General features: G+C 38.5%; 1 protein-coding gene across 1 annotated transcript in view; it reads left to right on the forward strand.

The window, feature by feature from the left end:
- Positions 1–27,047, forward strand: part of PTPRO (protein tyrosine phosphatase receptor type O) — a 59,211-nt gene that overhangs the window by 25,575 nt on the left and 6,589 nt on the right. The window contains exons 11-23 of the mRNA XM_019611545.2: positions 1,275–1,414; positions 3,797–3,929; positions 5,270–5,390; positions 7,332–7,400; positions 11,043–11,126; positions 14,088–14,123; positions 15,264–15,345; positions 16,266–16,356; positions 17,144–17,195; positions 19,846–20,065; positions 21,385–21,507; positions 22,979–23,133; positions 26,530–26,665. Of these exons, the coding sequence (XP_019467090.1) occupies positions 1,275–1,414; positions 3,797–3,929; positions 5,270–5,390; positions 7,332–7,400; positions 11,043–11,126; positions 14,088–14,123; positions 15,264–15,345; positions 16,266–16,356; positions 17,144–17,195; positions 19,846–20,065; positions 21,385–21,507; positions 22,979–23,133; positions 26,530–26,665 (1,442 nt within the window). The remainder of the gene's footprint in view (positions 1–1,274; positions 1,415–3,796; positions 3,930–5,269; positions 5,391–7,331; positions 7,401–11,042; positions 11,127–14,087; positions 14,124–15,263; positions 15,346–16,265; positions 16,357–17,143; positions 17,196–19,845; positions 20,066–21,384; positions 21,508–22,978; positions 23,134–26,529; positions 26,666–27,047) is intronic.

Genomic DNA, 27,047 nt, shown 5'->3' on the forward strand with positions numbered 1-27,047 from the left:
CATTTGATCTTCCTCTTCATACTTGGATCCGTCTCCACTCATTTCTAAAGTAACCTTAATTTTTAAATCATTCTATTCTTCCTTTCTACCCACACTGCAGGATATATATAGTAAAGCTTCAAGAATGATGAAATGAGACCTTGGAGACTCAGTGGATGGCTGAGGGAAATAGTTACTTCAGTGGGCAGTGTTTGTGCCTTGCTCCCACACTCCTGTACTCTTTGGGAATGTAGTGGTAGAACAGGGGTTAGAGTTTTAAACTACAAGAGTGTAGGTTTAGATTAGATACAAGGAAGAAGTTCTTTACTCAGAGGGCAGTGAGGCCCTGGCACAGGCTGCCCAGAGAAGCTGTGGATGCCCCATCCCTGGAGGTGCTGAAGGCCAGGTTGGATGGGGCCCTGGGCAGCCTGAGCTGGTAGGGCCAGCCTGTCCACGGCAGAGGGTTGGAACTGGCTGCGCCTTGAGGTCCATCCCAACCCAAGCTGTTCTGTGATCCTGTGATCCCCATTCCACCCAACAGTCTGCCATCACTAGTCCGTTACCCCAATGGCAACAATCCTCTTATTTCAGGGTTTATCTTCTCCTTTTCATGTGAGAAGCTCAATGCCTTGTCTATGTTAGTCTGTTGCAGCACAACAGCAACAAGTACAAAAACAATAAATTAAAAACCTCTGAGATCTGGACCTCTACATTCAATGAGGAGAGAAAACTCCTGTAACTAATTGAAATGAGTGGAGATCCAATTGCCCTTGAATATGGAACAAAAAAGACAGACTAGAAGATATATTTGATCTGCCAAATGACTAAATATTTCCTCTGGTGCAATTAAGTGAACCTAGACAGAGCTCACTTTGGGAGGGCTGCTTCATTATTATCTCCTGGGTCAGGCCTTGCAAAGCAAATATTTATCAGTGCAAATGTTTTGCTAACAGGTGGGCAGACATCTTCTCCTGAAAGAGATTCCGTTAGCATTTTTCTATTAATACAATATGCTGATTGCCCTAAAAGAGTCTGCGAAAAAGGAAGCGACTATCCAACTGCCCAAATAGAGAACATTTTAAATAAAAAAGAAACTAAGATACTTCATTGCCTTCCCATTTTGCATTGGTTGCTTATCATCATGAGGTATGGTGCTCTTTGCTGGCAGACTATCTGAAGGAAATGAACAATAGAAAGGCATTGGCATTGCATTTCTTTTTATGTGATGCTTCCTCTTCTTGTTTGTACGAAGACTTCAAGATAAGCTTAATAAAAGGAGATCTTCTCTTAACTAGAACCAGCACCTCCAAAGTCACTGTTTGCTGTCAACAAGACTCAGACCTCTGTCACTCTGCTGTGGGTGGAAGAAGGAGTGGCTGATTTCTTTGAAGTCTACTGCCAGCAAGCTGGATCCAATCAAGAAATTAAAATCCAGGTATGTGAAGTCCTCTTTGTTTTCTACTTTTCATTTCTAAAACTGCGATAGGCCTGGAATCTTTCAGTTTACTGTCTGCTGCTTACCATTTGTCTGTAAAGCCCAGGGTTAGGGTTTTCAACCAAATGTGATAAGGTGGTTCAGAATTAGAGCCTTTAGAGCCTTTAGAGCTGAGCTACTAAAGCATTTGAAATGCTAAAATATTTTGTTGTTTTACAGTGTTAAGACTGGCTTCTATCTTGCTGATGAGATTGTTACTGGTTGAACAGAAGCTATGTTCATCCACGACAACAGCAGTATCAACCCTTGCCTAGTCATGAAATGGACTCTATTATACTCTGCAAAACATGAAGAGACACAAAACTAAGGGAATGTCAATGAGCAGAAATGGAAAAATTTTTAGGTAGCTTGATTAGAAATGTGAAAAATAGACATATTTAGATGCTACAGGGCTGAGCTCTTTTGTACAGTATCTGATTAATACTGGCTTACTTTTCTTCTGGTTTTGAGGACTGTTAACTGAAGTTAAGTGCTATTCAGATTTCCTTTATGGGCAAATGTTGCTGCTACTTAAGCATTTTTTTTCTTGCAGCATTTCCTTCCAGATTCAACTTCAGAAAATAATCTTTTTTTCCTTCTGTCCATGTTGACAAGTGTGCTCTTTGGACACATGAACATCTGAGTGTTCAGATTGGTAAAACTGTTCTGTGAAAAGGAGGAGCAGTATTAGTTTTGATTTCTTGCTATTCAACATTGTGTATGAGGATTACTTTGTGGTTTAGCTGACGGCTTAGTGAATACTGTGATTGCGTGCTATGAAATACTGTTCTGTCATCTGGACTTTCCCAGAATGGGAAATTACTCAGGAAAAAAATAAAAAAAAAAACAACACAGACCAGTAATTATCCCGAAAAATATATACACCCTCTTTAACTCAGTCTGTGAAATATTTAATATTTTAAGTTAAGAAAGGCACTGACTAAAGGAGAAAATGTTCAGATGCACTTGAATCTTTTGGATAGTTTGGATTCCAATTTTAGATTCCTGTTCTTTTCACAGTGAATAGACAGAGATCATGAAGTCATTATCTACTTAGCAGAAATTCAAAATAATGATGTGATTAGACAAGAAAGGTACCACAGGATTTGTGGCTTCAGTGCCGAGCAATTATGTTTTAAGAACATCAGGAAAAGACTGCTCCGCTTGGCAGGAACTTCAGTGGTTTCTCACTTGTTGACATGAACATCTGGCAGTGGGAAATACATAGAGATTAGCAGTTCACTTCTCATTAGATTCATCACTGTCTTTTCTGTCTCTGTGACAAAAGGGGAATGACTCCTTTTTAAACCTTAAAAATGGATGCTTTCTCATTAGACTGGTGAAAATCCTTTATTTGTGATTTTCCATGCTAATTACATGAATATTTTTGTCATTTTCCTCCATTTTTAAACTAGCAACAGATTTCCATGTTTGAACATCTTGGGTTTTGTTTGACTTATTTAATTCTTTCCAGAGTGGAAAATGGAAAAAAAACATCATACCAAGTCCAAATCATGGCCCCTCCTTTTAGCTGAGGGAATACAACTCTCTTCCCTTACATTCATGCACATGTGATTTCATCTGCATAACGTAAATCAGAATTGCATTGCAAGAACCCTTTATCATATAGAAGGAATACCTGGCTGATAATGGGCCACTGAAAATATCCAGTGCTCACGGCTTGCTGCATTGCACTCTGTCTCTGGAGTGAGTTTATTAATTAAACTTCATTAAACTCTGTTTCCTGTTATTGCATCTGCAATCCACCCTTTGCTCTGCTGGAGTACAGAAAAGTACTTACTCTCAGTAAGTATAGTTTACAGAACCATAAAGACCTCTATCTTTAAATCAATCCATACGTGGTGTTTGTTTTGTTTTTCCAGACCAGCATTTATTAAACCAGAGACATACACTGCATAAAGTTATTATATAAAAAATAACTGTTTTTCCTCCTACTTGTGTGGCTTAGTAACCAGAGCTTGAGAGCTTCTGCCTACCTCTGGGAATGTTCCAGGGGATGCAGCACTTTCTCCACTGTGAATGTGCCTGGCCAAATAACTGCAAAGCACTCTCCTGCCCACCCCAAGGGGTTCTGGACTCCCTGAGGTGCTCTGGGCTGTTCCCACTGGTGCTTTAACCCCTGTTGCTCTCCCCTCTTCTGCAGACTAGGCGCCTATGTTTGAGGGCAGGCCATGATTATTGTCCCTAGGTTTCAAAGCACTGCTTTTATCACCAAATTTGACTTTATCATTTCAAATAAGTGGTAGGAGAGCAGAACAGTGATTCGTGTTCTTGCATTTATGGGAGACACAAACTACTGTGTGGTTTTCTCCACATCTATAGGAACCTGTCACTGTCTCTTCACATGTAGTGACTATTTCCAGCCTAACTCCTGCCACTTCCTACAACTGCAGCGTGACCACCTTCAGCCACAACAGCCCCAGTGTTCCCACTTTCATTGCGGTTTCCACCATGGGTAAGCAACACTTCCCTTTCTACTTTGTCCTCCAGCTGCAGCATCTGTTTCTTCTTGCTTTCTAAAGCTGCTCTCAGCAATGCTGGCAACCAAACATTGTTTGTGTCATGGAAGAGATGCCAGATGTAGTAGGGATAGGGAAGTAACTTTTAAAAGTTTTTATTAAAACCTTGATGGGGTTTTGATTGGTAAGATACCAACTGGTGGCTCAGTTCTCTACTGGCTTTTAGAAGTTAGATACCTAGTTTGTAGTTTCAAGGCTGAACATCAGTGCCTGGTGATGTTTATGGAAAAAAAAACATCTCCTCACCCAATCCCAAATGAAATGAGGAAAATAACACTGATGAGCTGCTAAGGAGAAAAATCTCTTTCAATTTTCAATGAGGAAGTGAAGACAGTGAGAGCAAAGGAGAAGAGAGAATGGGGTATACTGAGCCATCACATGCCAAAGGGATAACTCCCACTGGAGGCTATCTGGGCTTGCCATCAAGTCTAGCATTGTACTGGTTTTGAAGAAAGAAAATCAGTGTTGGATTACCCAGAGCAATGGAGTTTTGTTTAAAGTCTGCCATTCATAATGATCAACGTGATCACTACTTGGTTAACGTAAGTCGTAGCTTTAGTCATGTGTCCTATACGTCATACACTACTCCATCATGGAATTCAATGCCTGAAATTTAGCTCAATGACTTTTAGCTCTGTAATTTCTATTCTAAAAATGCTTCTCTTAATGTAAAGTTATTTTGAGCAAGTAGAGCAGGTTTCTTATGTAGTGAGCAGAATATGTTGTCTGTTCTTATGCTAGTAAAACTAATAAATGTATTATGGAACAAAAAAAAAGTCAAGATTTTGTTATTGAGAGTTGCTTTGAGCTCTTAGTTAAAACAGAATATACTGTTAAAATTTATTTGCCAATGTCATTCAATCCACTTCAACCCAATATGTTAACAGAGCCTGTTATTTTGCTGTTGGATCAGAGAAGGTATTGACTATTGCTGAAGAACACCTTCAGAGTTGGAACTGTGCTTTGGAGACATAGACAATGAAGAATATCTGTATTTTGTATTTTCTTCTCCATTTTTCTCTTGTATTAAGTATGGCAGTTAAGGAAAAAGAAATAAAAATATCAGGACACAAAATGCCACAGTGAAGTCATTTCCCCATGGAAATGTTGTAAGAGCAATAACTAGTCAAAACGTTCTTTTATGTCTAGTAGTATATTTTCATCTCTATAAAACTCTAGGCTGAACAGTTCATAAATATAACACTATATGGGTAGGGCTAAGGGAACTTAGTTCTTCTGAATCAAATAACCAAGATCCTGTTGTTTGTATATACAGTCACTGAGATGAATCCCAACATAGTGGTAATCTCTGTATTAGCCATTCTAAGTGTCCTTCTCATTGGACTGCTGCTGGTGACCCTTGTTGTGCTTAGGAGGAAACATCTACAAATGGCCAGGTGAGTCCAGACTTACGTTAATTTCAAAATTATCAGAATGCAACAACACATTATGTCAGTAGTTATAAGTTGGGATATTTTTATATTTGTGTAATACTTGAAAAGCTTGCGATTCCTTCACAAAATTGGTCTTACTGATGTTTAGAAATATCATGTCTTCTATTTACCTTCATTCTGGACCTGAGCTATCAGCTTGAACATTTGCCTCATTTTAACTCTGCTCAGTTGGATAAATAAGAAGGGCAGTTGCTTAATATGGAAGGGTTGTGTCAGGAACTTAAAGGATAATTGAGGTTTGAGGCACATTGGCATGATCAGGACATCAAAATGATTTGCAGATCTTTCATTTGGTTTTGAACAGGGATTTTCTGTATCAACAGATAAGATGGTTATTCCATGGTTAGTTCATCAAGTCCAAGATTCTCCATTTCAGGGGCCATGCAAGGCCTCAGCCCTGTCAGCCAAACCACCTAATGAGGAAGGGTGCACCCAGGGCCTTGACAGTCTGTCCCTAGAACATTTGACAGCCTACATCCAACTCCTGGTCTTTGTCTGTCCAAATTCTCCATGTATATGGGATTCCATCCTATGGGAACAGCAGCATGGGACAAAGATTTTCTTACCTAGATCTCATCTATCCATGCAGTCAGAATGCATAAACCAAGACCTACAAACCCAGGAAAGATCTCAAGTCCTTCTGTTCACCTATATCATTAACTATTCCCATTTGTTCTATTGCACAGATGAAAGAAAAAATTATCTTGCACAGCTAAAACTTTTTTCAGAACCCGTTCCTTCAGATATCCACACTAATCATTTATACCTGAACACAGACATTCAATTTTTCCTTGTATATCTCACCTGTAAGAGTTCAGTTTTGTGTAAGTTACATTATGGAGTAGGAAAACAGTGGAGAATACTCCAAACACCCTGTATGTGGCTTGTGTGCTGGGTCTGGAAGGTTCCTGTAGTCTTCATCCTTTTATAATCTATGCTGTATACTTTATATTGATTTACTCTCCTAGCAAATTGTAATTGTTTCATATAAAAGACTTGTGTATAAAATCTTTGACTTGATTACCTAGCAAAGTCTACATTTTATGTATCTTGTCTTGGCTATATATTCCAGGCAACAGAAGACCACATCACATAGATTTTTCAGGCCGTTTCTTTCAGGGAATATTATGTGGTTGGTTCCTTTTATATGTGACTTGCTCTGGGAAAATACCATCTATATTAATTTTCTTTTCTATTGAATTACTATGCAGGCAGCCTAAAGCTGTTTCTTGTTCTCTTCAACACTGCTTCTAGCCATAGAAGATAAAAAACCCAAGAGGAAATTAAAACGTAAATTCAGTGAAGCTGCAAGCACTTGTTTGTTTAAATCAAGGAAGGAAAAATAGTCAAGTCAGCTTATCATTTGCAGCAGAAAATAATGAACTCGTGATAAATTCACTGAGATGTTCCTCAGGAAATTCAGTCTTACTCGCATTTGTTTTCTGAACTCAAAATTACCATGCATTTGTCAAATGGAGACAAATATACGTCTTTTCCTTAAAGGAGTTGGGACTGGGAATATTTAGTATAGAAAAGTAAATCTTTCGTGTGTTTACTGAGGCCACCAAGGGGTTTCAGTGCCATCCTATAGAAATCCCAATTCTGAATAGAAGATGAGGCTTATTTGAGCTTTTTATTAGCAACCTTTTCTTTTTTTTAGGTTTTCTAAAGATTATTAGAAAGCCTAATTTCAGGTTAATGGTTTTGGAGGACTACATTAAGGGATTTCAGTTTTGTTTATCACACATTATCTCAGACCTAATAACAAATCTGAGTGCTCAGCGCATCTCTGAAACTTCTGGTGTACTCTCTTGAATCAGCATCATTGCAAGCATTGCGAATCCTAAGATGGTAACTTTGTACTCAATGGTTTTCCTGAAACAGGGAGTGTGGGGCTGGAACCTTTGTCAATTTTGCATCATTAGAGAGAGATGGAAAGCTACCATATAACTGGTGAGTGAAAAGCTTTTAATTATGTTTTCCCCCATCTCTGCTTTATTGGCAAATATGACCTTTAAATTTTAATGTTTTTTTTTTTTTTTAAATGCAATCACTGTCCCTATTTATGATAAAATTACTATTTCTGTTACTTCAGGATTTTATTTCTTGAACGATGAGTCAAGACTGTGTGTACTGTCAGCTGGTACTTTTAGTAGGATATGAAGTATAACATGTCAACAAAGTTGCATAGATACACAATTATTTATTTATTTATTTATTTATTTATTTATTTTCTTGAAGACTTATTTCCTAAAGTAACACAAGTGTAGAAACTTGATCTATAAGTCCATCAGCACTTCCACTCTTCAGGATTAAGCTTGTCTGTAGGTGATTAATCAACAACCATCTTCACAAAATGCTGTTAGTCATTTTTCCTTGCAATGAAAGGATGCAATGACAAGTGTAAACCAACTCGATATTCACTGCAAATTTGTGTTCAGTGCTGTTGAAATAACTGGAAGAAAAACTTATTTTTTCTAGTCTAGAAAATCACCTACAAGGGTTATAGGCACTGACTATGGACTCCAAACCATCACTGACACTATCAGCTGAGGAGAAGTATTTGTACAAAGATAGTCAGTAGGATTAGATTTTACAGAAGCAAAAGGGCTCTAAGGCCTACCTCACTGGTACCAGTATGACCATTCTCATTCCTAATTTGATTATTGTATGGGTGTTAATGACTGATCTAGGCTTTATGGTCTTATTATCAATCTCCATGAAAAGACCCATGTTTTTCAGGGCAAGTCCAAACATAGATATCTAGAAGCACAGTATTAGCCCCCTACTGCCCCATTCCAGTACATAGGAGGAACGTTGGTTTAATGCTTGTGGTCAGCTTTGTTGACAGCTAAGAAGCTGGAAAGTGATGCACTGAGAACTACTTCTATGATCTCATGGGACCCAGCCTGCCCAACAAGGACAGAATCAAATGAGTTGACACTGCACCACAACAAGCCTTTTGCTAATAAGCATGCAAACTGAACTAACAAGCCCAGCAAATCCTGTCAATATCTTACTGTGCTGCTAATTAACTGGATATTAAACAAGCTTCACTTGCTTGGTTTAGCTTTAATAGCAGCCAGCTGTAGCAGTAGAAACTAATCTCTCTTTCAGCTTCTCTTTCTTGGGCTATATTAATGGCGATGAAGGCAGAAGATCAAACACTCATGTTAATTAAATATCCAAGCTTGAATCAAATGATTAAACTAGAAACGGATGTTATTAAAACCATAAAACGCTTTTTTTGTGGGAAAGGAAATTAATTAATAGGTTTGGACATGTAAGTAAGGGATCTTGTTACTTGATTTTGTTGATGCGTATTTATGTGTATAGATATTTATTTATATAAACATAAATTTTGTTATGAAAACATAAATTTTAGAAAACATTCCTGCTTAAGACCTTTGCAAATGTTTAGTATTTGAAGTCAGTGTGCCCTAATCATACAGTCCTAACTTCTCTGAGGATTAGTGGAGACTTCTTGTTCTGTGTCCCTCTGTTGTCTACTCAGCTACAGATTCACTGTCCAACCAGGCAGCCAAATGGGAACTATGGTCCCACAGACAGGTACAAATGATTAAGAAACTAACTTTGCTAGCTGTTGTTCGAAGGACCTAATAAGAGTGCTATGGGCATATCCACTGAATCCTAAGAAAAAGGCAGCTCAGCAGAATTCTCAGGATTTGATCAATCTCTGCATCTCTCCCCCCTAATTAAATAAAATTCAAAATTCAGTACATCTCAGTAGTAGGTAAAAAACTATATAATTCCAGGAAAACAGTATTTTATTTATTGGACAATTATGTAATTTTCATACATTGAAGAAAATCAATTGTTTTAAAGTTGGGAGTTCCTAAACAGCACAAGAAGGTGGGTAGCATACTGTGATATGATCAAGGGTAGAAATTGCTCATGATGATTTGGCAATGGAACAAGACACAAGCTTAAATAATTCCTTCTGCATCAGTAGACAAGAGGAAATAAAAGCTCTAGAAAACCTCTGTGGGATATCCCAAAGGAAAGAGGAGTATTTTAGCAACATCGTGTCTTTTTCCTTAGCCTAATGAAAAGCTTTCTGTCACACCAACACTATGCTTATGGAAGGCACTATTTAATCCTCAGTCCATTTCCATAGAAACAGCAGATAGGCAATAAAAAGCTGATCCTACAACTACTATAGTGTGTGATTAACCAGAAAGCTGAACTGCTATGCTGGCTTTGCTGTTGCTGTCTCCAAAGCACAAAAGAGGAATAACCCACTGTCACTGGTTTTGTTAGCCATTTTCAGGAGGAAATGCTAGCTGGCTGTCCAGCAGAGGAGCTGGCAGCAGAGGAGCAGCCTCTCCAAGCTCCATGTAGAGCTTGTGCTTCGGGCTGGCCCATGCAATCCCTACCAACATCTGGGGAAGGTGCCCAGCATAAATTGCACTGCCCATTCTACTCACCAGTAAAAGTCTTTGAAATGCAACTTAGAGTTATCAGTGTGAGGGTAGTTTTCCATTCTGGGCTGGAAGATTACTGTTGTTGATTTGCTTTCTGGGGAAAGTACAGTATCTACCTATGTCATAATAGCCAGAAGTACTGAAAAAGAAACTCCACTTCGTGGTTCCTCTTCAGAACAGCTGTGAAAGCCTGATATCACCTTTAGGACACTGAATTTTCTGATGGGAAGAAAAAAAACAATGCAGCAAAACAAAACAAAACAAACAAAAAAACAACAATGCAACAAAACAAAAACGAACAAACAAACAAAAAACAAGGAGGGTATATTTGGCCAGAAGTCCTACTACAAGGGCAATTTTTTTGTTGAAATTTGAACTTTCCACAGTTACAAAGTATTTATATTCCACTCAACCACAAGGAAGAACTGGCCTGATTGTGTTCCTGGATTAATCCAGCAAATAAATTACAAATGCAGAAATTTAGTATTGTTTTGTACTCAGGTTTCCATTAGCTGCAATGAAACCATGACTAGGAGAAGCAGAAATGATATTTTCATAAAAACCTAGGAGAGAATTGAAAGTACTTGAAGACAGGACAATGCAAAATGTTATGTGAATGTTTTCAGAAATCTGACTCAGTTGAGGGTATTAAGAGTGGAATGATCTGAATTTAACTCTGATACAGATGTTCCTACTAATACCCATAGGATCATTTGCAGGAACATAGTCATATGTGGTTAAAGCAAACAGTGTCTGTTCTGAAATAGCTCCAAACATCAGGAAACAGATTTAGCACCACTTAAGTAATGGGTGAAAACTGTGGATGAAACTCTCAAACCCTTTACTCTGAAAATCTTCCAATTTATCAATTAATGTTAATTTAGAATCACAGGCCTCAATCAATACCAAAAAACACATTTATTCTGATCAAATAGAATTTCATATTGGATGGCTGAAAATCATATATAGGGCATAAGGTTGAGGAGAAAAAATTCTGTGGGTGCTAATAATATTCTTAAAAAGTAAGAAGAAGCCTTTGTGGATTTAGCTGAATTTTAGAATAGCATTTGCTGATCGCCTGACTTTTGTTTGTCTTACTAACTCTCCTCACTTTTTCATCTTTATGTATGTTATTTATTAATGCTCACAGGCGTAGAAGTGTATTTGCTTTCCTAACTCTGCTACCCTCATGCCTTTGGACTGATTATCTTTTGGCATTTTATATTAATCCTTGGTAAGTGATTTACTTGTTTTTCCATATGCAATGTGTAAACAATGTTAATTTCTGTTATATGAAAATGGTGTGATACTTTTGCTTTCAAATGGGTCAAAGCTCTTGAAGTTATAATTTTCTTGTAACAGAACATGGATTGGAGAGGATGTGGGTATCAAAGTATTTGCTACCCTGCTTCATCTATTTTATGTCTGTTTATGCTCCAACCCATTTTTGCTATTAAAAAGCTAATTATATGGTGATAATCATATCCATTTCATTGCTGTCTCTTCGCAGTTTTTGCTGTTTCATTATAAATCCTGGCTTATTCTGTCCCAGTTATTCATCTGCTCATTGCCTTCTGCTGCTTTTCTTTTACTAAAATTGCTTCATAATGGCCCACCTCTGCTGTATGATGTCAAATGACTTGCTTTTAAAGGTGCAGTTTTACTTTTGGAAACAACAATTCACTGAAAATCTATACCAACTAGCATCCCCCAGGTGTAAAAATTGGGTCACTGTGTGCGTCTCTGTGTGTGTGTGTGTATTCAGCAGTTTTGTCCATAAATAGTTTATAAAGGCTTTGTAAATCACTTTGTAAATATATTTATAGTTTAAAAGTCTCAGGGTCTATTTAGAACCAGAACTGTTTTATGAACCATTTACAAAATACGTAGAGAGAGAAGATTGGCAATGATTCAAAAATGCTTCATTTATATAAAATAAATGTATGTTCCTGATGGTCTGGAGTCCAAGGGATAGTGGTGTACAAAAATTAAGACATGCTTTTGACCAAACATTTTCTCATAATATTACCATACAACACCAATCCCCTGGTAGGCAGTCATAGAAATCTCTAGCATAGGGATTTCTGAGAACAGTTTTCTTTGGGTCACATTTGCTCTGTGGAAGATACAGAAAGAGTCATCTCCCTCTTTGCCTGTTCTTATTTAATATACATTATTATTACCTCACTTCCCTAGATATGTATCTTTCTTCAGAAATTTCCCCTACAATCAAACTTCCCAGTTTCGTCTACTTTACTGCCTTTCAAGAAGCTGAAGTTGAATGAGATAAGATGAATTGCTCTCTTTGTATTTTAATCTGTAGGGCAAATGGATGAAAAGATGAAACACCAGATGATGTTTCAAATGAATTTATTTTGTACTTACTTTGGTTTAAAAAATTCATGAACATTCAGGGAACAAATGCAGTGCTAAGAAACAAAGACCTCTTGAGAGAATCAAAGCAGAAGAAACTGTTGCTGGGAAATGGATGTCAATCATTTGTTTTATTGCCTCTTGAAATGTTCCTTAGAGAAGAGTTCTTAGAAAGTCCCATCATAAACAGCACTTTGATATTTTTTTCTTTTAAAATGAGCTGCAGTCTGCCCAACCTTAAAAAAAAAGATGTACCGTAGTTACAGTGAACAGCAAAGAAATGCATTAAGTAGTCTAGATAAATTAATGTTAGGACTTCTTTGAAAAAGGGATGTTTGAAGATGTAGTGTAAATGCTACTCGTTTATATACAGATGTAGTACACATGAATGAGTACAAATGGGTGACAGTATTTGTGTAGATAGCATTGAAGATTGAAGAGGTATATAATGGTGCTTTGCAAAGTAAACTACTGTGTTAGTGTGAAGTTTGTGTTGTCATAGCTCTTTTTAACTCTGTAAGCAAAGCTTCACATCTAAATGGAAATGTACCTTGACAAGTTAAGAAAATTGCTGAAGCTGATGGCTCCTCTGAAAACTGAATATTTTTAGAATTTAATTCTGGAAATTAGATTTTTTTTTTTAAATTACTATTTCACTTCTAATCTTGAAGGGATAGAAAAGTACAAATACTCCACTTTTAATAATTACCTTTTGTATTTTTTATTTATTGTTTTGAAATTAAAAGTCTTCACCTTTGATTTACCAATTGAGGCTGTGGTGCACGGTATCTAGAAATCATTTTAGTGTTAGAATTAAATTTAAAATGTATCATTATTATACGATTAGTAAATAGATATTTGAAGCCCAAGAATAATAAAAAAAAATGCCGCTAAAATTAATTCTGAGTAAGTGAGAATCTACTTGTTCTCTGTGGTTGGTGTAGCAGGATTGATCATTGTTTTCAGAACTCTATCAAAATTATTTTAGGTTGCTGACTTGGTGTGTTTAATCTTGTTGGTTAATTAATTGTGGCAACAGCATGAGCACACATACACACATCGTCCAAAAATCCACATGATGGTGGTTAGTTTAATGTAGTTCCCAAGTCCATTTGTTATGGGTTATACCATTTAACTCTTTAGCTCACTCACAACGGTCACTAGTGAATTACATCCCTTATAAATCGTGAGAAGACATGACTGGAATAATTATCTCTAGCTGTTAAAAATCAATTAAAATTATCTAAGGTTTAAGCTTTAGTCTAGCTAGGTCTAATCATTGTCTTCATTGATCATCATAAGCAGATTATGAGATGGGTGAGAAATGGCATTGAGGTCCTTTCCTTTCTCCTTCACTCTTACTCAAATTTGCAAGTGTCCTCTCTTTGCCCAACAGGCTCTTCTCATTAGCAGTTTCTCTCTCCTGTTGGCATCGTTTCCAAGCCCAATAGAGCCAGAGTAGAGCAGCCTGGGGACACCTTGGTGCTACAACTCCTGCAATAACACTGACAGGAATTCAGCCAGGCTCATGACTCAGCCCCAGCACATTAAGTCATTAATATTGTTGGGTCAGTATTTGCAGAGAACCTGCTTCTTCTGAGAATAAGGTGGTGTTTTTCAGAGCCACTAGAATGGAAAATATATTCCACTAGCATCAATGGAAATTTTGCAACTACCTTATAAATGCCCAAGGTATTATTGCCAACGTTATCCTGACTGTTGCATTGACCAGAAAGCATACATTTGCAAACCAGTAGTAAACTTGAATAAAGAATGCATAGTAGTTTAACAAATGAAAAAGCACTACTTTCTTTTTTTTCAGGAGTAAAAATGGACTAAAGAAGAGAAAGCTGACCAAGTATGTAACTTCTTTGATATTTAAATAATTAAATAGTAAAAAAATCTCCTTAAATTGAACATCCATTATTGGAGTACATGGTATAGTGGTATTGCAATTACAGATATACAAAACTTCTTGAAAAACCCTCAGATAGATGTCTGAAATCAGAAAGCAAACAGTAATTGGACAAAAGCAATTCTTCTCAAAAGATAAATTGTAAAACAGCTCCTCACTGAAAGAAAATTAGTCACTGGGGAAATGATCAATTATCCAACTTAGTTATTCCAATGGAGCTTATCCTTATTTAAAAATGACAAATGATAAAATACTGGAATACATTTGTTCCTGGTATTATTTCCCTCTTGACATAAGGTTCTCATTACAGTTGTAGTTAGAACATGGAGATCATTAATGTTAACGGATAAACAAGAGTAATTAAATGGTGATGAGACAGGTTCCTCTGGGCATATTGCCTCAAAGTAAATGAAAAGATTACTGTGTACATGCCTCAGTAGCTTGTAAATTAGAGCATGATAATTAGGTGAGGGAAGCTGTTTACCTGCGTTCAGTAATTCAGAGTGTTAGCCTAATTATTTCTCTGTGTTTAGAGGTTGTGCCTGTACTAAAGATAAACCCTCACCTAATGGAAAAGTGTGTAAAACGATGAGCATCATTAAATCAAAGCCAGTTTATACCTGATGAAGCTCTGCATGCTTTTATATAGGTATATGCCACTTTTTCCAGACAGTATCTCTCCAGGAGGAGAATTCAGTCACTGTAACAAATATGTATAGCTCTCAAAGCCAGCAGAGAAAACAGTGGCATCCAAAATACTGTTCTGACTTTTCTTTTCCTGAACAAAGCCTACATATGAAATCTGTTTTTCTGTGTGAAGAAAGCTCAGATGAGTTGTAAAATTTTCATTTTGCCAGATATTTTGCTTCTGTGTAAACAACGTTTTGCATGGCACACAAGGAACTTAAATTAATTGGTGGCTGCCTGGTGCCAGAAACACAGTGAGACAATACAATCCCAAACCACATCAAACCCATCAGCACTAGTAGCACTTATATATAGTGTTCTAGGGGGGATATAGAAATGGAACCGAATGCATTTATTTTTTTTTTTTCTTAATTCTGTGTGTTTTTCTTTTTAAAGCCCTGTCCAGTTGGATGATTTTGATGGCTACATCAAGGATATGGCAAAAGATTCTGATTATAAATTTTCTCTGCAATTTGAGGTAAATCTATAGGGACTATCCTCTCCTAGCTACTATACTTCAGCCAGCATTTTTCCAGATATTAAGTTTGTGTGATGTGTTCCTGTGCTCTGCAGTGTGCAGTGTGTGCTGTTGTTAGGTGGGTCAGCTTCGCATCACGTTCTGCAGAATTTCAAGTCAGGACTCGGTACCTTTCAGGAGTATATTTAGTAAACTTATCTCACTGTCTCATCCTGTACGATTCCATATAATTGTCAGATCAATACACTTCCTTTAGATGTAGGACATGCTGGCGGCCCAAATTATGTTTAGGACTTGTACAACTCCTTTAACTTGAGGAGCAGCATTAAAATGAGAAAGTACCAAACATCAAAAATATCTTCAAGAGCAACCTTTAAGAGTAATTGAAGTACACTATCATAATTCACCTGCATTTAAGTCAGCTTACAAATGCTAAACTAAAAAGCTCCACTCTTTGAAATAACTTCCAAAGGCTTAAAAGGGAAACAAGGAGACTTTCAGGTTTTTCCACTGTTCTGGGTGGCTGATATACCCTTGCTGCCAGTTAAAAGTCTTTTGATGCATCATGTGTTTGATATAAGGACTGAATGTAAGGTCTGGAAAAAAATTTCAAATGTTCCCCTGAAAAAAGACCAAAAGCCACTTAAGAATAAAGCCCTTAAAGTGATGTGAAATGGCTGCCACAGAAAGAATTTATCAACGCTATTGATTTGACACTATTTTGGTTAACTATGTGTAGGTAGAGAAGAGCAGGCTGTAGCCACAACCTCCAGTAGCAGCAGTGCATTGGCAACATCAGTATATAAAGTGTTTTATGAACATTTTCAATCTTGTACAAACAGCAAGCATTCACTTCACAAAGATTCATTTTCAGAGTCTTGGTGAGTTTGACCTTGGCATTTTTATCTCTCTTAACTCAGGAGCTAAAACTGATTGGGCTTGACATACCTCACTTTGCTGCTGATCTTCCCATGAATCGCTGCAAAAATCGCTACACAAATATCCTGCCATGTAAGTACATGCACTGATAAAGTCCCTTGAGATGGAAAGAAGATTTTTAATAATAGGGGAATCATGACAGATTTTCTGACTGATAAAAGGCTTTTCTAAAACCTGCCTGTAGAGGGAAGCTGGTGATATATTTTTTTCTTTTAGATATGAAGAGATGTTTTTGGGGGGGTGTTTATCAAGACTGGAGTTAGGAAGTGAAGAATACAATGTTGTTTCTACTACTGAAAGTTGTTATAATATTTTTCTTATGGTTTTAATGAAACCTAAGGAAGCCCAAAGGATTGGCAGTCAAAAGATGTATTTTGCTGAATAGCAGTGATGGTACATCCGTGTAGTATTTACTGAAGCAAGCATTGCTCTCTGTTGGTGAATATAGAATCATAGAATCCTTACAGTTGGAAGGGATCTTTAAAGACCATCTAGTCCAACTCCCCTGCAATGGACAGGGACATGCACAGCTAGGTCAGGTTGCCCAGGGCCTCATCCAGCCTGACCTTGAATGTCTCTAGGGATGGGGCATCCACCACCTCTCCGGGCAACCTGTTCCAGTGCCTCACCACTCTCACTTTACTTTTGTAAAAGACTTTTTCCTTATATGCAACATAAATCTAGCCCCTTTAAACTTCAAGCCATTTCCTCTTATGAGCATTCTTTTTTTTTTTTTTAATTTTAATAATTACTTTTCTTTTTACGTTATAGTTCTATAGTAAGTTAAGTTTATTACGTTCTACTACTACTATAGTATACACTATATTTTTTTACTTTTACTTTAACTTTACGTAATTAGTACGTTACGTTTACGTTCGGTTCCGGTTTACGGTTACGTTCCTAACTAATAAGTAAGTAAGGAAAAGGAAAGGGGAAAGGGTAACGTTACGTACGTAACCTAACTTAAATTTAAGTACCGAACCTAAACTAATTTACCTTTCCGTTCGGTAGGTAAGGTAAACGAAACGTAAGGTTACCGTTCCGTAACGAACGACGACCTTACGTTAACGAACCAACTACTCGTCGTCGTCGAAACGAAAACGAACCAAACTAAAGTACCGGACCCGTCGGTTGGGGTCGGTCCTACGTACGTACCAACTTACTTCTACTCATCTCTTCGTTCTCTCTATTACTTGTAGGAGGTGTTTTTCTCCACACACAAAACAAAAAAAATAAAAAAAAAGGTAGGGGGAGATATTAGACTTTCACCATTTTTTTCCCATGCTAACACTGAGTGAGCTTGAATCTTTGTGAAAATAACATATAACAGGTAGGGGAATGAGAAGAATGAAGAAGTGGTGCAGTGCTTCTTAAGACAGCTAGGAAGAACAATAGAAACTTTTAAACTGGAAACATATCTAGGTTTCTAATGCACCCAGTCTAGTTTCCTCTTTGTGTTGATAAGCAGCTGTTTACCAGGAAAGAGCACCCAGAATTCTAAAATAATTGAAGTGGAAGCAGAGCTGTAGCTAAGTATTTGTATACTAGGGATGGGCCAAAACCTTGTCAACTCTTTCCACTTGTTTCCTTTGTTGCTGCCCAAAGGTTTGCCCTTGTTTTATTCCCGTTTTCTCCACTTCCCCTTCACTGGTGCTCAGTGTGTGCTGTGTTGAGTGCACTACAGCATCTCGAGTACTGTGACCAGTTTTGGGCCCCTCGCTGCAAGAAAGACATTGAGGCCCTGGAGCGGGTTCAAAGAAGGGCAGCAAAGCTGGTGAGGGGCCTGGAGCACAGGCCTTATGAGGAGGGGCTGAAGGAGCTGGGATTGTTCAGTCAGGAGAAGAGGAGGCTCAGGAGAGACCTTATTGCTCTCTATAACTACCTCAAGGGAGGTTGTAGTGAGCTGGTTGTCAGCCTCTTCTCTTGTGTCACTGGTGACAGAACTAGAGGGAATGGCTTCAAGCTGCTCCAGGGGAGATTTAGGCTGGACGTTAGGAAATACTGCTTTTCTGAAAGAGTGGTCAGGCACTGGAATGGGCTGAACAGGGAGGTGGTGGAGTCACTGACCCTGGAGGTATTCAAGGAGTGTTTGGATTTTGTGTTGAGGGACATGGTTTAGTGAGACCTATTGGTGATAGGTGGATGGTTGGACTGGATGATCTTGTAGGTCTTTTCCAACCTTGTTTCTGTGATTCTGTGATCTGTTTAGAAAAAGACTTAGTGATGAGCATTTCTGTACGTGTGCCATGAGGAAAGAGGACAGAGCTGGTCCTGGCTGTGCTGGGGAGAACTGAGTCAGGATTACGGAAAAGGGAGGGGCCCACAAGTGAGTCAGTGAAACCACTTCTCTGTCACCGAGCCATCATCCACACATGTACTGCTGAATATGTTGTTTGTACTTAGTTTCTGCTTGACAGGAGCATGAACTTAAACACTACTGTTGCATGTGTCCAAGCTGGTAGTGAATCAAGAAAAATGTCCCAGTCTTCAAAACCATCACTAACAGATCAGAAAAAGTTCTAAGATATAGGGTTATTTATAATTGGGTTGAATGCAGCAATTCTTTTTGGATTGCTGAGTTCTATTTTATTATTTTTTTATAGTTTACATCTACTTGGTTTTATTTACAGCATAGTGCTGAATTTGTCTTTCTAACAGAGGTAGGTGCATCATCTTAATGCTTGTTTTTTTTTCCGAAGATGGCTTCTTTACTGAGTACCTCCTCCAAACATGGATACTAGTGGTCATCTGTGTCTCTGTGATAGTAATGATTTGACACTTGGGCTATACAAGCAAACAGCATTCTGTGTAACAGGAAAACTTAGATTGCACTGACTTTTAGAGATGTCTAGAGGAAAACATTTGTGGGAATTGCTCCCAAATTGTCAGTATTTTTACAATCCACAGGGAACGTACAGGGGTGGCACAGAAATTGCCCAGTTTACATGGGATCATGCTGTATGCTGCATTTATCTTTTGCTCTTATCAGGAATATTGAATAGCTTTACAAACTCTGCAAATATGATCATAGCAGATGCTAAAATGACCTTTCTTTGGGTCTTCTATTTGGATCTTCAAGACAGTCTTTTTTAATATAAGGAGATTTTTACAGCTAGTTGATAGTGATAGGAGAAGAAATGTGAAATATATAGCAGCTGAATTCCAAAAGCATTCAAATTAATATTTTACTAATTTAAGTCCTTATGATATAAACATATGCACTGTTTATTGCTAACCTCCACTTATATCAGTTCTTGAAAATCACCACATGCACTACATATATAATAATTTTTATGTCTATAACTTAACTCTCAAATTTTCTTAAATTATGGAAGCTGAAATTTTGATTTAGGATCCTCACTACTTAATTTTTTTTGATGCTGCCTTTCCAGTTCTGAGGGCACAAGATTTATAGAGTCACAGCTTCCCTTCTGTCTTCCATTCTAGATTGCTTACGTTTGGAAGCACCAAAAACTGGCAAAAGTTGTGAAGTAATCATTAAGTAAAAATCATGAAGTGGTTTATGTTAGAGATCACTTTTAAAAATACAAATTGAACAAGCCAAAAAGTACACATGCCAGAGCAAAGCAGGTGTTCTGAAGCACTAAACACGTTAGTGCAAAGCACTTGTCTCTTTGTTTTTCAGGGTTACAATTCACCCCAGGAATACATTGCAACCCAAGGACCACTGCCAGAAACTAGGAATGATTTTTGGAAGATGGTTCTACAGCAAAAATCTCAAATTATCGTTATGCTCACTCAATGCAATGAGAAAAGACGGGTATGTAACAAAATCTTTGGTGTGGTTTAAGCACAAGCAATTGCTTCCTCCTCCCCCACCCCCTCCATCCAACTAATACCCAGTGTTCCCAGAGCAGTGGAAGACAAAGACGTGAACTCCCACTCCCTTTTAACTCTTTCTGCATGATATTATATGGTCTGGAATATCCCTTTAGCCAGTTTCAGTCAGCTGTCCTAATTCTGTTCCCTCCCAGATCCATGAGCCCTTTACTGAGAATGGTCTTGGCTCTCTACAGCACTGCTTAGCAACTGTAAACACTGGTGTCTTATCAACGTAGTTTTTCTCCTAGAGTCAAAACATAGCATCGTACCAGGCACTGTGAAGAAAACAATCCTGTCCCAGCTGAAACTAAGATAGTTTTATGCATTTTTCTTTCTTTATTTTTTTTTTAAATGATCTGCTCTGAAACCATATTTAGTAATTGGTGGGTGGATTCATTTGCATTATTTTTCATGAGGCAGTGTCATTAGACTTGGAATTTCACTTCATTAAGTTACGATAAACATTTCAGGATGATTGACAGTCCGGAGCATCTTTCAAATGAAGAGTCTGAGGAATCTAGGACTTCTTTGCCTAAAAAAAGAGTAAAAACTTGATGGGAAAGAATGGAGATGAGGGATCCAGACTCTTATTAGAGGTGCCTTTTGACAGGACAAGAGGCAATGAGCACAAAGTAAAGGAAATAGAATTCAGTCTAAACACAAGCAAATGCTTTTTTGTTGTGAGAGATGGGGTCAAACACTGGCATAGATTGTCCAGAGACACTGTGGAGTCTAGGACTTTGAAGATCTTCAAAAGCCACTTGGACATGGTCCTGAGCACCCTGCTCTAGGTATCCCTACTTCAGCAGGGGTTGGACCAGATGGACCTAGAGGTCCTTGCCCATCTCAAGCACCTTCTCTGCTTTTAAGTTCACATAAAAATAAAATACATACATTAGGCTTTATGTTTCCCTTGCCATTACAATATAATAATGTGAAAGATACATGTTTTTAATATATTCCTTTTCCCCGCATTTTTTTCCTCTTCCGTGCGGAAATGCAGCAATCTACAAAAAAAGATGTGTATTTTCATGCTTTGCTATGCTAATGCTCCCCTTCAGAGAACTAATGCATAACGATGCCTGTTGTTATATACAAACAAGAATGATGAAGCTGAAAGTAATTACAGGATATATTACCTGTTATTGAAAGAAGCAAGCAGTGCTGTAGGCATTTCTAAAACTGCAGTTCAGTCTGTTTTTGATTGTGCTTTTTTTAAAGTATGCATATAGATATATTTATATGTTTCCCTCTTAGGTGAAATGTGATCATTACTGGCCTTTTACAGAAGATCCTATTGCATATGGGGACATTACTGTCGAGATGCTATCTGAGGAAGAACACACAGACTGGGTTTATAGGAATTTCCGAATTAGCTATGTAAGTGTATCATGTTTCATAGCTCTACTAGCAGAGTGGGAGCAGTTTTTGTCCAGGCTTTTCTTTAAAATCTGTCCATTTCTGGCATGCACTGAAAAGCACCTAAGAAAATTGATTATGGCCTTGCTCTCTTTCACTCCACACAAGTAAATGTCTAAATCACATGACTTTCACCTAGGGTTGCCATCTCTGTGAACTTGCCACCAACATGTAAGACTGAAGCAACAGTTGTACATCAGATTATAGACGTTCCAGTGTTGCAGATAATTACTGAAAACTGACAAATATACTTGCTTCTTTTTTTACTGTCAAGCATAATCTTATTGCTATAAGCCATTCAAAACTTAAAAATACATATGTAGAAATTGAAAATATCTTTTTGAAAGGGCAGTTGTGCAATGTTTGTAGCATAAGTTTAGTGAATGGCTTAGACGGGACCTTGTGTAAAATGTGTCCACTGGTTCTCCACTCCCTGCTGCTGCTGAAATAGAGCATTTTTCTGCTTTCATTTATTGAAGTAAAGGAAATGGAAGAGACTTGCAGCTCATTACAAACAGCCAAGTTTCTTTTGCAGCTGCTTCAATAAAGCATGACAAAGAACTGGCATAAGACATGATGGGATCAAGTCAGAGGTTGGGCTGTGTTGGTATCTACCGAAAATAACAATTGTAGTTCAGTTTGCTGTTTAGGCACTGTCCTCTATCAAAACTATGACAGTACTTAAGGGGCTTTTGGACTGGTCTTCTTTTAAATATTCTTTCCCTAAGACCTGCTGCAGTCTGTGACTGGAGAAGAGTTTCTGGAATAAAGATCTTTAGCCTGATTTAGAATGGCAAAACTGAAGGCCTTGATTGCCATATTATTTTTGTGATAAGGTCCTCTCAAACACATAGATAGCCCTCCCCACGTTTTGAATCCCTTTATGTGTCAAAGAAGACGTCGACTATACTGAGGATTTTATTTCACCTAAAGGTTTTAGATATGCTTTTGAAAATAACAGGTATTTTTCTAAGATCTTTTCTTTGTTGCTTGGCAATGACAGTGTTAGGAGGTGATGTTTTTCCTTCTGTTTTTTCTTTAACTTCAGAAGAAAAATTCTCATGAATCCAGTATTAATTGTTTGCCAGCAGGGTTGTTCTTTATCCATGGCAAAAGGAGAAAAGGAGAGGAAATGGAATACAAAGAGGAACAAAGTCTAAGCTTGAAAAGCGCAACAGTTCTTGATTTATAAGCAAAAAAAAAAAAAAAAAATTAACTACCGTGTAAAAAACAAACAATTAAACAAACACCAAAACCATATCCTAAACCCAGCAACAGGAGTTTTTACCTTTTGTCTGACGTTATGATTTTACTGTCTTTGGTAGTATGTGGATCAAAAAGAAAAAAGTAACAACAAAACCTCCGTCTGACTGAACGTGACCGCACTGCTAAAACCTCTGTGAACACACTGCTGTTCTGCTTTTCCCACTAGGCTGATGAGGTGCAAGACGTGATGCATTTTAACTACACTGCCTGGCCAGACCATGGTGTCCCCACAGCCAACGCCGCCGAAAGCATCCTGCAGTTTGTGCAGATGGTCAGGCAGAAGTCAGTAAAGAGTAAAGGCCCCATGATCATACACTGCAGGTAAACATTTCACAGCCAAGGCAGTGGGGAGTTGAAGAAAAGACCCGGTGAGATAGGTTGGAAGGGTAATTTTGGGGAGGAAGCTTGCTAATACACTGACACATTTATCCCTTGTGTGTCATCTGGATTTTGATGAACACGCTCACTCCCCTTACCCTACTGGTTGCAGCTGCCATGCCAGAGATGACATCATAACATATTGCTTCCTGATGCAATGCTACCCACTGACCTAAGACTTCTTTGTAGCTTCTGGGGCGAGAGCTGCTCTAGATAGGTCTTCGGAGGGACAAAAATTGCCAGGTTGCAGTGGATGAGTGTGTGTACTCCCTAGTGACATGGTTCAAAAGAATGCTGAGGCTGGACAAGCTCTGTACCTGTCAGCCCTGCATCACCCACCTCAGACAGCAGCTATGTCGCTGAGCAGTGTGTCAGCACCCTCCAGCCTGGTCCAGTCTGTTGCTGATATGTTGGTCAGCATTGTGTCTCTCACAGCACTCTTTTGAGTACTACTTTCCAGAAAACAGTCTTTTAAATTAGTATCTTTTCAAGTTTCCAGAAATGACAGCTAGCGTTCTGATGGATGCAAAACAAGAACATCTGTAAAAGCAGCAAAGCATGCAGCCTTCTCCTACCTCTTAATGGAAAAATACATAGGGGATATTGGTTTGGAGTCCTACTGTCAAGAAAGATGCTAGTAAGCCAGGGAAGGAACTAAAATTAGGGCTGTGAAATTGCATTTCTTATATTACTTAATTGTTCTGGGAAGGTATAGGAGAAAGCATTTTCTGTAGCATCTTCTTTTTAATTAGGATGCTTCTACCAGCAGAGAAAGAGCTTTTCAGATAATATTTTACACAACATTGTACATATTAGACCACATTGATTATAAATAACAATGTTCTGAAATGAGTGGAAGTGGGGGGAGAAGGAATGTATTGATAAACAACAGCGGTTGCTCTCACGCTTTAAAGAATGGGAGGAACTGGCATAATTACAACTTTTCCACTTGCTATTTATGTATATATCAATCAATGTATATATCAATTAGTGTATCTATGAATATTATGAACATATCAATTAATGAATCTTTCAAATGAGTAGATCTAAAGTTCCATCTCTTTTCACATATTAACATTTTTTGCTAAAGAAATACAAGCGAAAAATCTGTTTTGTAAAAGCTGTGTTAAGACGAACTACTGAAACTTCATCTCAAATACTTTTCTGAAAGCACCACAAGACAAAATAAGGAATATCTGTTAAGACACTTCTAGCCTTAATAGTAGTTACTGTGTTGGTTCTCTTTAGGTCACTGGGGCAAATAGTTGAAGGAATGGCAGCTCAAATGGTGTTTTCCTCAGTCCCTTCAATAGCAGGGAAAAATACTGCAAAGAACAGGAAAACCCACCAAATGAACACACAGCTAAGAGGCTGGTGCTCTCAGTGGAATTTCGTTTTTTCAATTATGGAGTAGTCTGTACAGCACTAGGTCTCCTGGCAACAGATGGAGATCACCTGTCTCATGGGGGAAAAGTATTCTAGTCCAGGAGTCGACGGAGTTCACTGAGAAGGCTTTAAACTAGGTTTTAAGGAGGAAAGGGATAAAACCAGGCTTACAACAGATGAGCTTAGGGACAGCATGCCAGTGTTGGGGATGAGATCAGAAGCTAAGCTGAAGAGCATCTACAACAATGCACACAACATGGCCAATAAACAGGAGGAGTTAGAAGCCCCTGTGCAGCTGACATAGTCATCATCACTGAAATATGGTGGGATCGCTCTCACAACTGGACTGTTGGAATAAGGTCTTCAGAAGGGATAGGAAAGAAAGGAGAGGTGCTGAGGTTGCTCTGTGTGTTAGGGAGTGGTTTGATTTTGTAGAGCTCAACACTGGTAATGATAAGGTCAAGTCGTAACAGGTAAGGATCAGGGGAATAACCAACAAGGCTGCTACAGACCACCCAGCCAGGATGAAGAGACATATAAAGCATTCTACAAACAGTTGGCAGAAGTCACACAGTTGTAGCCCTTGTTCTCATGGGGGATTTTAACTTACCAAATGTTTGCTGAAAATAAAATACAGCAGGGATGAAGTAGTCTAGGAGGTTCCTGGAATGTGTGGAAGATAATTTCCTAACACACTGGTAAGAGATCTTCACAGGCTGTCAGGCCCCTCTAGACCTGCTGTTTACAAACACAGAAGGATTGGTGGGAGATATGATCGTTGGAAGCTGTCTTGGGCATAGCAATCATGAAATGATTGAGTTCTCTGTTCTTGGTGAAGTCAGGATGAGGATCAGAAAAGGCACTATCCCAGACTTCTGGAGGGCAGACTTTGGGCTAAGATACTGGCTGGGAGAGTCCCTTGGGAGACAGTCCTGGAAGGCAAAGGGATCCAGGAAGGCTAGACGTTCCTCAAGAAATAAAATCTCAAAAGTGCAGGAACAGATTGTCTCTGTGTGTCATAAGATGAGCTGACATGGAAGAAGACCAGCCTGGTTGAATAGGGAGCTTTTGCTGAGATTGGGAAAAAAGAGAGTTTACCTCCTTTGTAAGAAGGGGCAGAAAACCTGGGGAAAGTACAAGGATGTTGCTATGATATGCAAGGAGAGAATTAGAAAGACAAAGGCCCAGCTGGAACTTAATCTTGGCACAATTATAAAAAGAGAAGAAAAAGTGCTTTTACAAATACATTAACAAAAGGAGAGCCAAGGAGAATCTCCATTCCATATTGGGTGTGGTAGGGAACATTGCCGCAAAGGATGAGGAAAAGATTGGGGTACTCAATGTCTTCTTTACATCTGTCTTTAATAGTCAGAACAGTTACCTTCAGGGAACTCAGTCCTCAAGCTGGAAGATGGGTGGGGAGCAGAATAAAACCCCCTAATTCTGGAGGAAACAGTTAGTGACCTGCTGCTCAACTTGGACTATCACAATTTCATGGGGCCAGATGGGATCCACCGGTGGGTACAGAGGGAGCTGGCAGAAGTGCTTGCCAAGCCATCTTCCTCCATTTATCAGCAATTCTGTTCAACTAGGGAGGTACCAGATGACTGAAGACTTGATAATGTGATGCCCATCTACAAGAAGGGTCAGAAGGAGGATCTAGGAAACTATAGGTCTGTCATCCTGACCACAGGGTTAGGGAAGGTTATGGAGCAGATCATCTTGAGTGCATTCACACAGCACATGTGAGACAACCAGAGGATCAGGCCCAGCCAGCACGGGCTCATGAAAAGCAGGTCCTGCTTGACCAGCCTGGTTTCCTGCTATGACTAGGTGATTTGCCCTAGTATATTATCTAAGCTGCAGGACATCTACTTTTTGCAGTGCCTCTGATTTTCTTCTATGCCTATGCCTGGAAAGCCTAAACGAGCTATATGTCTGTATTTGTTGCAGTGCTGGAGTGGGACGAACAGGAACATTCATAGCCCTGGACCGGCTCTTACAGCACATCCGTGACCATGAGTTCGTAGATATATTGGGCCTGGTATCTGACATGAGGTCCTACAGAATGTCCATGGTGCAGACAGAGGTAGGATGCTGTGTCAATTCACTTTGGTGTGAATGCATCATGGGATCTCTCTCATGCTCCTCTGTAGCTTGCTCGTGTCCAATGATTGTTGTCCCCTTTGAACACCTGTCAAAGCAGCTATGAATTGCAAAAATTAAGTTGTCATCTTTATTGAAATATTGTCATATTGTTAATCTGCTGCATAGCTGAGAGTCTGATAGAATGTCTTCAATCTCACTGATGTCTTCCAAGCTATTCTCACTTTCTGAAAAAATCAATGTGTAAAAATGCATTAGAAGGAACTACCATTTAAAAATTTTAAACCATTTTGAAAAGAATTGGACTTGCTGAAGGAATTAATGACTCATGAAGTGATATCAGTATTGGACAGCCATTCACAGGT

The sequence above is a fragment of the Meleagris gallopavo genome, chromosome 1, assembly GCF_000146605.3.
Source record: "Meleagris gallopavo isolate NT-WF06-2002-E0010 breed Aviagen turkey brand Nicholas breeding stock chromosome 1, Turkey_5.1, whole genome shotgun sequence".
Classification (NCBI taxonomy): Eukaryota; Metazoa; Chordata; class Aves; order Galliformes; family Phasianidae; genus Meleagris; species Meleagris gallopavo.